The sequence below is a fragment of the Gymnoscopelus braueri genome (assembly GCF_963280865.1).
Source record: "Gymnoscopelus braueri genome assembly, chromosome: 13".
NCBI classification, from domain to species: domain Eukaryota; kingdom Metazoa; phylum Chordata; class Actinopteri; order Myctophiformes; family Myctophidae; genus Gymnoscopelus; species Gymnoscopelus braueri.
The window spans coordinates 15,846,961-15,859,111 of record NC_137615.1 but is presented as its reverse complement, the minus strand read 5'-3'; the positions used below and the strand labels follow the sequence as shown (position 1 = coordinate 15,859,111).

The following is a 12,151-nucleotide window of genomic DNA, read 5'->3' as shown; positions in this document are numbered from 1 at the left end:
AGTTATATATCTACAGTGGAAATAGGACAGGTGATTTTCTGGACCTAGTAGATTGGCAGTGTGGATCAATCCATTATAGGCCTAGGTCCCCCACACAGCTGTGTCCTGCTCAACTTTTACAAAGTTAATGTATCAAATCAAATCATTTTACGCAAGTATTGGCATTTGCATGTAGGGCCTATAACACACAAGCATGTTGAAGAGCGTTGTAAAACAACTGGAGATGAGAATAGTACATGTGCTGCATGAAGCAGGCAACTCCAGGTGGTCTCAGTGACGTTTTATATCAGTGTCATGTTGCGCTGTAACATGATAATTGTACTGTAGCATACAGTAGTTTATGGCACTGTTTCTCAATGTCTGGTCCGGGGCCCACCAGGGGTCCGAAATCTCCAAATGGACCCTTATGGGTCTGTAACTCGGAGTGTGCAAATGGAACTTTTTTGGGGACGACACCCACTGCCTTTTTGCACATTAATCCCATGTACAAGGCACTGTCTTTTGTCTATTAAAATCGCACCTTAACTAACGTCCACAGTACACCATGCACACAGTATACATCTGCTGCTATGCTCACGCACCTTTATATCTTATCTCAGGTACTATGTGTAAATAATGTAGATCATTTGTTTGTTTTCTTTGATTGATCTCTCTTCCCCCTTGCCTACCCCCCCCTTCTTCTTCTTCCGTTTCTTTTTTTCTATGGAAATTACTTGCACAACTTTTTGTAACTTCTGTAAATCTGTGATGTGACAATAAATCTGATTCTGATTCTTCTGATTCTGACCCCAATCTACACTGTAAAATCACCAGTGTTAATTTAACTCAGAGAGGGGTTCATTTGGTTCCATTTGTACACTCTCAGAGTTACAGACCTGCAAAGGTCCTTTTGGACCTGTGGTGGGCCTCGGACCCAATGTTGAGAACCAGTGGTTTACAATATACATGAAATGGCACACATGGGTCCTTGGTGATGCATTCCACACACAGCTCATATTGGTGATATATACAAAGTCTCCACTTGGTCAACTTTTAACCCATGCATCCTTACTGAGGGCCTGTTTTTTTAAATCTATTTCCGTTCTCATAAACAGACCAACTTTCACGATACACCATCGCAATTTTCCTATTTTGGATTGATAAATGTACCGTGTTACAACAGATTCTTGGTAGTTTTATTTCCTTTCACATTCTTTAATATTTGCTGAAACCAGGAATCCAGCATGCTTTTAGACAATAGTGTCTGGGAAGTGATGGTGAAACGCACGATGAGGTCATTGGTGAGTCAACATTGATGCTGTAACCGTACAAGTGGCAGTCTACAGTTGTAAACTGATTACATGCCCATATCATCATCACATATTACCAAAAGGCCACCTTGCATTTGGTAATACATCTCTTGATTTAGTATTTTGTCACCTGTTTAATAACTTGCCCCATTCATGCACTTCTTTATCAGACACATACAAGATAATGCTTGGTGCAGCTGTGAGGATGCTGTGTTATGTTATGTGAACAAAGGATTGTGCTTTAGTCCTCAGTGAAATACTGTAAATAACATTTAAAGCTGCAAACCGTAGCATTTACTACTTGTCCTATTCGGGATTCGAACCCGGGTCTCACATGGGAGGGCCGACATTTCTATTGCTGAACTAAGACGGAACACCCTGCTCGTGGAGTGCGAGATTACGCTTTGAGCTTCAGGCAATAGCCTACCACTTGTCAAACAGTAGTGTTGCTATACCCACGTACCCAGGGTCTACATTTCTCAACAGAAGAGTAAGGAGACCACCTCCCAACACCACATGTTGTTTTAGTTATATTGTATCAACCCTACAAATTGGGGGGGGAAAAACAGCAACATTGTATTCTCTAAAAAGAAGTTCCGGATTGCAGCTTTAAGCCAATTGAAATGAAGACAGTAAGTTCACCTGCTTTGATTGAGTTAAGAGGGTTCCAGCATACAGTCCACATAACTCCCCAGAATACTCTAAAAGGTGCCACACTGCTTTAATGCGATTCATAATATTGTCACTAGTGGTGTTCTCAAAATGTATGCTTTTAGCTGGTCAATACAAATATCTGATAAACAATATGAGACAAATACATACAGTAAACACATATGCAGTTCCATCAATGATTAGGCAGAGTGAGAAGGTCAAAGGCAGCCATGTCACTGCAGTCAAGGCAGGCCCCGGGTGACACATTTGCCTTTCTCCAGGTCAAGAGTTCATTTCTCTCTTTTGGTTCATTTGTTCTCGTCTCATGTTTCCATCGTACTTTGTCTGCTCCCTGCAGCTCTGCTGGTTCAAAGCCCATAGTTCAATAGTTATAATAGCTCTCATCTTTATGAAGGATACTTTTTTAAATGAGGGTTTTATTTTCTTTTACCCAGAATCTCAGATTCTCTCTTGTTTACATACATGATTGAAGCGACTAAATCAACTTTCAAATGATTGTCTTTTTCCGAAAATACGTACTGTAGCACATGGATTAACCGACCATACACACTTATAAATTCCCACTCAAATGCTTGTGCACGCACACACACGCACACGCACACACACACACACACACACACACACACACACACACACACACACACACACACACACACACACACACACACGTTTACGCACACACACTCTTCACAGAGGAGAAAATGTTATTGAAGATGCCTGCCTAACACAGAGTAAATCCTCTGTCAGATAGCATAAAAAAAAGGAAAAAAAGCTAAGTACAAGCGAACCAACCGTCCTCAGGGTCCTGCTGTGATTGGAGGGAGAGCTATGTGTCAAACAAATGAGGAGAAGCCAGCGGTCGGGGGGGCCTGAGAGGCACAGCCCAGGCTACTGGGGGGGCGGTACAAGGTGCCGTGCTGGCTCGGGGGTTCCGAGGACAGCAGGGACGGGGTGGGAGTCCGGCTTCCTCCTTTGGACCTGAACAGAGTGCTCTGGCCAGGACCCAGTGGGGGCAGTGGGGGGGAGATGGTGCCCTGCTGGGGCAGCAGCGGGGGCAGGGGGGGCAGGGGCGGCGGGTGCGGTCGGGACTCCTGCTCCACCAGGGGCTCGGGCTGGGAGTAGCCGTACGCCGGCGGGCGGGAGACGCCTTTCTGCTGCCTCCGCCAGGAGTTGTAGTAGGTGGGGTCGCTGATGTAGTGGTTGACGAAGGAGTGGGTCTTCTGGCGGCTCTGGTCCATCTCGTATTCGCTGTCGCTGCCCTGCGAGTGGAACCGAGGAATTTATGTCAGACAGTGAAATGCTTTATAAGTAACTTAAGCAAACCTGAAAACATCTACAGTAGATTGTATCCGCACCGATAACGTACCACAATCTACTCAAATCAAACACTGCTTCTAAACAGTGCCTTTGGTCACGCACCAAATGTTACTGCAATACTCTGGTTATTGAAATGGTAATGTAAACATTAAACGCCTTCCTAGCTAAATTGGATTTGTTGTTCCAATATTTCAGTTTATTTGGACATGGAAATACTTTATTTTGGGTTTATTAATGTACGTAGTATAGTATGTCTGAACACATAGCTGTTAGATTAAACAACTTCACCGCAAATAGGAAGCATTTACAAGCCACCACAGAGAGACTATTACCCTAATCACACTACTGCTATGCATGTAAACACTTCAATCGAATAATTGCCATAACCTGATTATTCCCAGTAATCAGGGTATTAGCGTGCATGCAAACACACCTCAACTCTCTAAGGATCCGCGGAAAATATGAACATAATATACATAAGTTCATTATAGCCCTGTACTGTGGAGCACAAATGTTTTAAGAATGCACAAGTGACTCCTAGAAATGGATAGAGAGCATTTGAAGGGTTTCAGTTTGTTTATGCTGTGTGCAAGTGTAATCAATCAATCCTGGAAGCTACAATTGTTACTTTGGGTGACTCTTGTCACTTTAACTGCCAAAAAACTAAATTGAATCCTTTGCCAAAATGACTTCTACATTAAACATCAAGTCTAAATGTTTTCACTACAATAAGTGAGGAAAATCTGACAGTAATATATGTCTATTATGCCTATCAAGTGCCTGGCCGTCCCCTGTTCCTCTGAGGGGCTATAGTTGGACACAGGGTTCGATAAAAATGTGTTATTGTGAGCTTGTAGATCTGCTATTTTTGAAATGGAAGAAAATATAAATAGGAAAAAGCCTGAAAAGGTTTAGAAAATACGTCGTTAATAAACAAACATTTTAATTAAATTGTTAAATAGTGATATTAAGAAAACAAATGTCAAACATTTCTAACAGTCTGAATTTCCCCAAAGGAAATGCATGTATTTAATCAGTCCGACCAGAAGCAGCGATCAAACATATCCCCACCGGCGATAAAAAATGAATGACCAGAGGATATCAAAGCAGAGGCATGGACTGCCCCTCCCCCCCCCACACCTCCATCAGCCCCAAGCAAATGGATCCCTGGTTGGACAGATGTTGCAGCTCCATGACTTCATTTATTTGCTCAAGGGCCAGGTAAACAGTGGAAGGCTACGCGGGGGAGAGGAACAACACCAGCTTGCAGTTCCCGGGAGAGCTGTGTTTATTCAGACCCAGTTGAACAATGTTTTGACTGTGCAGGTACCTGATAAATATGCTATGAGGATCCAGCACCAGGTGCGAAAAGACAGATGTTCTCGCCTACTAAGCGTGGAGGAGGTGGGGGGTCTCATGATCTACCACGATCACCTAGTCTCCTGTTCTCTCCATCGGCAGCCATCACTCCCCACTAAACCCATTTTTACTGTGGACCTCCCCTTTCCTACACTGTAAAATCCTAATTTTTTTAACTGTGGTTTTTACTGTGTACTCACGCGCACACACACACACACACACACACACACACACACACACACACACACACACACACACACACACACACACACACACACACACACACACACACACACACACACACACACACACACACACACACTGACCCATCCACGTCCTTGTCCGGAGCGGACAAGGATTAACATGACATTTCCTGTTTTAGAAGAATTAATAAGCGGTGACGACAGTACGGGAGACTTGAGACGTGAGAATGTGACTCATATGGCCTTCCCACAAGGGAGGGATCACTCATAATAGTCTCGTGATCAAAGCAAAGTAGGTATTTGGAGCACTTCTGCTAAAATTAAATACCTTAAAAAAAGAGACCTTCTGGCATGTTTGGATTTATTAACCCACATTACTGCTGACCGTTTCCCAAAGCATACCATGGTTTGGTTTGATTTACGAGGAAGCCGTTGAATGAATTCCGTTTATTTCAGTACATTGCATGGAAATCAAGTTGCGGAGACATGAAAGTTAATAGCATTTATAATTTATTATCATCATTGTCATAGTTATGTTATCATTGCATACTAATGCATTTTAAAGCAGATAGATTTGAGAAGTCCAGAGCGGAAAATAGTCAGTCAAGAAAACATTTAATTACGAATGAAACTCAAACATTCATGACTTCTTAACCAGTTAAGTTCTGTAACGTCCAGACATCGTTGCAATAATCTCTTCCCGTTGGGAGAGGGAGACAATAGACTTAGCTTATGGGCTGTAGCTTTAACCCATTAAGACCCGAAGCCGATTCTACAAACGTCTTCTAAATCCCAAAGGTATTCTGAAAAACGTATGTTTCTATATCAGTGGTGCTCAAACTTTTTCATGTCAAGGACCCCAAAATGATATGTATTTGGCCGCGGACCCCCATCTCAAAATATGTTGTTCCAGGGACCCCCAGAAGCAAAGATTTGAGTTACAAATGTTCGCTTTAAAAATATGTATATTCAAAAGTTTTCACGATTTTTCAAAAATAGCAGATCGAACAAGCTCCTATGAGCTTGTATATCTTTTTGTGTAATCCTTTGAGCATAACGTTTGACTGTACTACCTGTACTGTTAAAAATCGTGTTAATAAAGTAATCAATCAATCAAGAGTACAGCGCCAACTCCGGTCAGGTTTACCAAGTATAGAGGAGGTTAAGTGGTTAATGGAAAGGAGCTCAAACTGAGAGAACAAACTCACAAGATGTCAAGTCATTCATTCAGGTTTAGGGTCAGTCCTGCCTGAGTGACGCTGGAAAATAAACTTCAGGTCTACTGAGTTATAACTCGAGACATGGGTAAGTCAATATACAGTAATTATCCCTAGGGAACAGCATTTCAAAGACATGACCAAATGATTAGTGTCTGTACCGCCACCATCATAAACAACACAGCCCAGCTATTGCACACACTTCCAGTGGTGGAAAGTAACTAAGTACATGTACTTAAGTACTGTACTTTTGTACAATTTTGAGTTACTTTTGACTTTACTTGAGTATTTCCAATTTGCAATACTTTTACTTCACTAGTACATCTCAGAGGCAAATATTGTTCTTTTACTCCACTACAATTATTTGAAAACCTTAGTTACTAGTTACTTTGCAGATATAAATTACTATATTATAAAACATACATTAACCACTTTAGCCCTATTTTACACAAATAGCCAATCTACAAGCACACAACACGTCACGACGCAACGCGTTGTGAGCTTGTAGATCTGCTATTTTCAAACATTAGTACTTTTAAGTATATTTTGATGCCAATACTTTTGTACTTTTACTCAAGTAACATTTTGAACACAGGCCTTTCACTTGTAACAGAGTTTTTTTATATTGTGGTATTGCTACTTTCACTTAAGTAAAATATCCGAGTACTTCTTCCACCGCTGCACACTTCCATTAGCCAGCTCCTCCGTAGACTAGGACAGACCGAACACAGAGACAAGCTTTCAAAAGACACCGACAGCCAATGAGATGAGATCTGTCAGAGAACAGGCCTGAAGCTAGTCAGCTAGATGGGTACAGCTGACCTTTCATACCAGAGAAGACAACATGACTCTCTCTCTCTCTCATGTTTACAGCCTCCACCGCCCCTGGACACAACAACATCTTTTCTGTGTCTTTCATCTTTTCCATTTTATTGTACAGGGGGGGAAAGATTTAACACCATCATGTGGTTGTAACAGTTTGGTCTTACACAACAGAATTTCGGATGTACAGAGGTTTCCTCTCTCCGGCAGTGGCAAAGGAAGGGGTGAGAGAAAGTTTTGTATGTGTTAAATAGCTCTATATTCTGATAGTACTCATTGGTATAGTGTTAGTTCCGTAACAGGAGTCTCCTCGTCTCTCGAGCTCTTTGGTAAACAGAAAACACACGTTCAGATTGGGATACCAATTTCATCCAATCAGGAGAGAGACTGCACACAGGATGTGAGGATAAACAAGTGAAATTGTAAGTGATCCGTCTCCTGATTGGCTGAAAATGTGAAACCCACCTGAAAATGTATTTTCTGTTTATTAAAGAGACAGGGGGACCCCCGTTACATAACAAACACTCTATAGAAATGATTACTATCAGAATATAGTGCTTTCACCTTTTAACAAAAAAAAAAAGTTTTGTTTTGTTTTTGTTTCACCAAAGAATATCACTTACCCTACCTTTAATAGTAAAATCAGGCAGTTAACTAAAGAGGGAAAACATTGTAAAGAAAAAAGGGGAGGGGAGAACAGTATACAGTACAGCCAAAATAGTAGCATATGACCTTCTGGGACACCGTTCAATGACCTGCTGCTGCTGTGCTGTTCTCACTGAACTGTGTGCTGTTCTAATCGAACATACAGGTGATATCCATTATCCAGGCCAAGCATTCTGTGTGTCCAAAGCAAGACTGACAAAACAATCACCTTTCTACAGGCTAATGAATGAGGCCTTTCAGAAACAAACATGCATCTCTATTCTGCTCGACACCATGTGACATGATCTTATCAGAATGAATTCTACAAACGTACTGTCTAAATGCCAGTCGGTGTGACTCTGCAACGGCATTCAATGGAAACTTCTACCGCACTGCCCGGGCACGCTACGGAAGACGTCGGGGCAGGAGAGGTCACAAGGAGCCACAACCCTGGTATATAGAGGGGTTTAACACACCAACAGCAAATTAGCACAGTGGAGGTCAAAGCTGAGAAACATAATACCAGGGCAGCTACTTAGAGTTACTCTTGGACATTTACAGAGGGTCAGATCGGGTGAAATCGGGTGAAATCCCTCACAGCGTTCGCAGACATTTCTGCTCGGACTTGCGAGGTCAAGAGGCCACCTCCAGTTCACCAGCTGAGCTAATTGGTCCGAATGTTCAGAGAAAACTATCCAAGCTCTCTCTCTTCGACCATGCATGCAGGCACACAGTGCTACAAGAATGTGCCTAATCGCCCCTCACATGAGACGCAGGCCACCCAATTTGGCAATTTAGCATATTGCTTGCATGCGCATGAACGTGCACATGCATGCAGCCGCCATAAACGTAATTGACCTGGGTGTGCTATGTAGAAGTGTGCCTGCGTGTTGGGGACAGCATGACCACAGGAAGGGCAGGGGGGGCGTGAACCACTGACTGAACCCAACCCCATCTCCCTGGAAATCTATTCCGCCTGCCCTTTCCTGGCCATTCACAATATAAACAACTCCCCATCATACTGTATTACAACTGGGCTAACCAAACAAACAGCTCATTTCTCCATCAACAGCACAGTTTTAATAATTCACAGAGACAGGCCACTGCTCAGACTGTGTTTTCAACATAAGGTACAATTGCTGTGGCTCAGTGCAGGCCTGCAGGGACACAATTATTAATTGATTATAAAGGTTAGTAATCTAACAGGGATGCACCATCTGAAATTTGGCCGTTTCTTTCCATGGTCATCAATATTTATATTTCAATCTACAACATCTCCAAAATGTAAATGCCCCCCCCCCCACACACACACACACAAACACAGCTGTACACAGCCTATCGTTGAGTCACTGTCAAGATGGTAAAAGCCCTGGCGAGTTAGCCGCGGCCCCAAGCTCAGGTGGTCATGCTCTCACCCTGGGCAGTCTGAGAAGTGTGTCCAGGTGTCTTCTAGGAACCTTACCACAGCAATAGATTGAGTTTACGTTTTCAAAAATGCTCTGGTGGAAACCTGTCCCCGCGTTCCTCAGCGGAAAGAATGTGGGAAATTATACGATCCACAGAAACTTGCTTTAAAAGCGCTGGAGTGCCATAATTATAGTCCTGGAACAGATGAGAAGAAGCAGAGGCAACACACACATGCTGAAAGGATAGAGAAGAGACAGACCCATCACTCTGGACGACCACCAAACAGTCCAGGACTTGTTTGTCAAATCAAAACGAAGTTCAGTTCATGCAGATTTTCAAGGATTCCCCTGATTCTTAAAGTCCAGAGTGTTAATTTAACTCTGAAAGTGTAAAAATGTTTTGGATTTGACTGCATAGTGCAGTAGCAGCTGAAGTCTAATGAACCCACGTTGAAATGTAGCCCATCTGACATATCTGTGTCTAATTCATTTAGGCATGCAATCTTCAGGTTAATCCAAAGTAAATACAACAGGATACTTGGATTTCAAAAAGGGGACTTGCTGTACTTTTCCAGATTCTAAAAGGAGGCGTAGATCATTTCAGATCATTAACTTGCGTTACTAAAAATGTCTAAATTCAACAAATCTAATGTTAAGTGCTACGTGGTTCTTTCCCAGAGCCAGGCCGATATCAACTCCATCTGCATATTTGGAAACCCTAACCCTAAGTGACAGGGAAACTGGGAGGGAGGGCAATGCTGCTGAATAAACATTTCCTTCAGCTCATGGTACAAATCCCAGCATGCTAGGGACAGGGTGCAATGCAGCACGTTGGTTTAGACTCGAAAACAATGCCAGCAAACAAAGGGCCCAGGAACAAACACAGCATTCACACACACTGACATACGAGACAGCCTTGGAATTCAATGTTGGGACAACACACACAGGGTTATATAAAGTTTTGCGGTATTGAACTAATGAGCAGCAGCTCAAAGGTTGGCCACTAATACGTAAACTAACCAGCTAAGCTCACAGAGAGAAAGTGCTTTTTCACATGACTAGCAAATTGTCAAGGGGAGGGGATTTACACTACTATGTGCAGGCTTTGAGCAGTAAATATGTTTATTGTGCACATTCTTGTATATGTTTATTGTGCACATTCTTGTCATCTAGCGTTCACTGTCACTGTCCTCAGACACATTCCACGGGGGGGAAAATAATAACAGTTTATATATATCGGAATTTCCTGGAATGTGAGGGGCTGGAAGGAACACACACTGTGTCCTATGTGAGCATACAAATCATGGACATGTTCAAACATGGATGAATGACCATACACACACAACAACCACAAATAACACACTAAAGTGGTAGAGGGATGGAAAGACACTTATTATCCCTAAAATAAAAGCCAACTGCACCAAAAACATTCACTTTCTAACCCTCAACTGACCTCCGAGTTAGGTTGCACACAGAGTACTTGGCACAGTTTCTAATACAACAGAGGAGGAAGAAAGATGTCTTTACCTTCGGGCTGACAAGAGATGTCTCTCGCCGGCCAATTAGATAGTTTGTAATCTAAGAAGACAGGTGAGGCGAAGGTGAAGAGAATATAACCTGTGTAGACTGGTTAAACTGTGTCTTCTCTCCCTTCATCTGTGTTTTAGAAAGACTTCTACTTCTAGCAAAGAGACACACTACTAGGCCTTAAATCTTCCTAAATCAATTGGCTGACAGCAGGTCAGCTCAAATCCGTTAAGTATGTATGACAGTTTGACGTCTCGTAAAGTTCCGGGTGTCTCACAGATAAGACATAGGTCACAGGTCACATTTTAAACACCTGAAGACAAAGCCAGGTAAATCACCCTCTCCAACAAAACACTCACTGATAACAGACAACTGATAAGTTAACAATTTCCTGTTCCGTCATCAACTACTGATGAGCTCCTATCAATCAGAGTAGCAGGGGACTGGACTGGGGGGCCTACAGACAGACCCGGGGCCCATAATAATGCCTCAGTCAAGAATGATCTCATCAGATGCCATGGTGACACACCAATGCCAAGCAAAATGAACAGTGTTGCCAAGCCAACAGGCTCTGGGAAACTGGGGGTTAATGAACTGGACAAATGGGACACATCACACATGCAGAGGCCAGCTCACAAGCACTAGTGGACACTTGCCAGAGGAGTTGTGTTAAAATGAGAGAAATTCAGTGTGGAGGAAATTCAGTGTTGAGGAGTGATGTGTTTAGACTTTAGAGACAGTCAGAGAGAGAGAGAGAGAATTGAGAAAGAGAGAGAGAATTTTAAGTGGCCTCATATCCCCTAAACATAAACTAACGTCACAGTTCGTAGACCACATCCGGTGTTTTCGGAATTTACCTTACCAAATAATGACTGGAGGTTAATTGACAGTTTTGACACAGCTAGAATGATTAAAAGAAACCGTATAAACATGAGGCACAACACATGAAGTTTAGCTTTAAAATAAGTCCAGCCACACGATATAAACCTCACACACAAAGCTCTGCTGCCAACGACACTGAAGGTGAGGTGCGACTTTTGGCTAATATAGCTTTTTGCAAAATGTAGAAGAAAGGCCAGCATTTTATTTCCATATATATGTATATATATAAATTGAGCATCAATGCAAAATCCCCACCACCCCACTTTGATTAATGCTAGCCAGTAAGCCACGTAATTATCGAGAGATTTGATTATGCCATTATAATGCTGGGTGGGTCAATCAATGCCAGACAGGAGGAACAATAAGTAGCCCAGATCATCACAAAAGCCTCAGCTGCCGTGCATCGCATGCGCGTCCCAATCCACTCCAACAGACTCATACCACAGAAAGGCTGCATTTCAAGAAGAATATCTGAGGTAGAAGTTGATTGAAAGGCAACCTGCTTGATTAGTATTTAACGTTAAACCAGACAGTTATAACTCACCGTGTTATCCCATTCACAGAAGCCGGGGGAGGTGTTCCACTTAAAGGGACACGAGCACACGACGAGTGGCGTGGGTTCCCCAGGTTCACAACAATGAGGGTGCGTTTATCATCAAAGCCCCCACAGGCACGGATATGTGTATAAGTTCCAACAATCACAAAGATGACTCGGTTGCAGCTCTCAAATAAAAGGTGCAGACAATTCTTCTTGGCTCTTTTCTTATTTCACAAAACGGCTACAGTCTCTCCCCGCATCCTCTGTAGCGATG

The 12,151-nt window shown here is 42.7% G+C and overlaps 1 protein-coding gene across 1 annotated transcript; it reads right to left on the bottom strand.

The window, feature by feature from the left end:
• Positions 1-1,993: 1,993 nt before the first annotated feature.
• LOC308097816 (protein sidekick-2-like) lies at positions 1,994-12,151 on the bottom strand. The gene is made up of 2 exons (XM_080445893.1): positions 11,884-12,151; positions 1,994-3,220 (listed from the first exon to the last, which is right to left on the bottom strand). Exon 2 carries the CDS (start codon positions 3,197-3,199, stop codon positions 2,795-2,797), a length of 405 nt encoding a protein of 134 aa, XP_080302019.1. The 5' UTR covers positions 3,200-3,220; positions 11,884-12,151; the 3' UTR covers positions 1,994-2,794.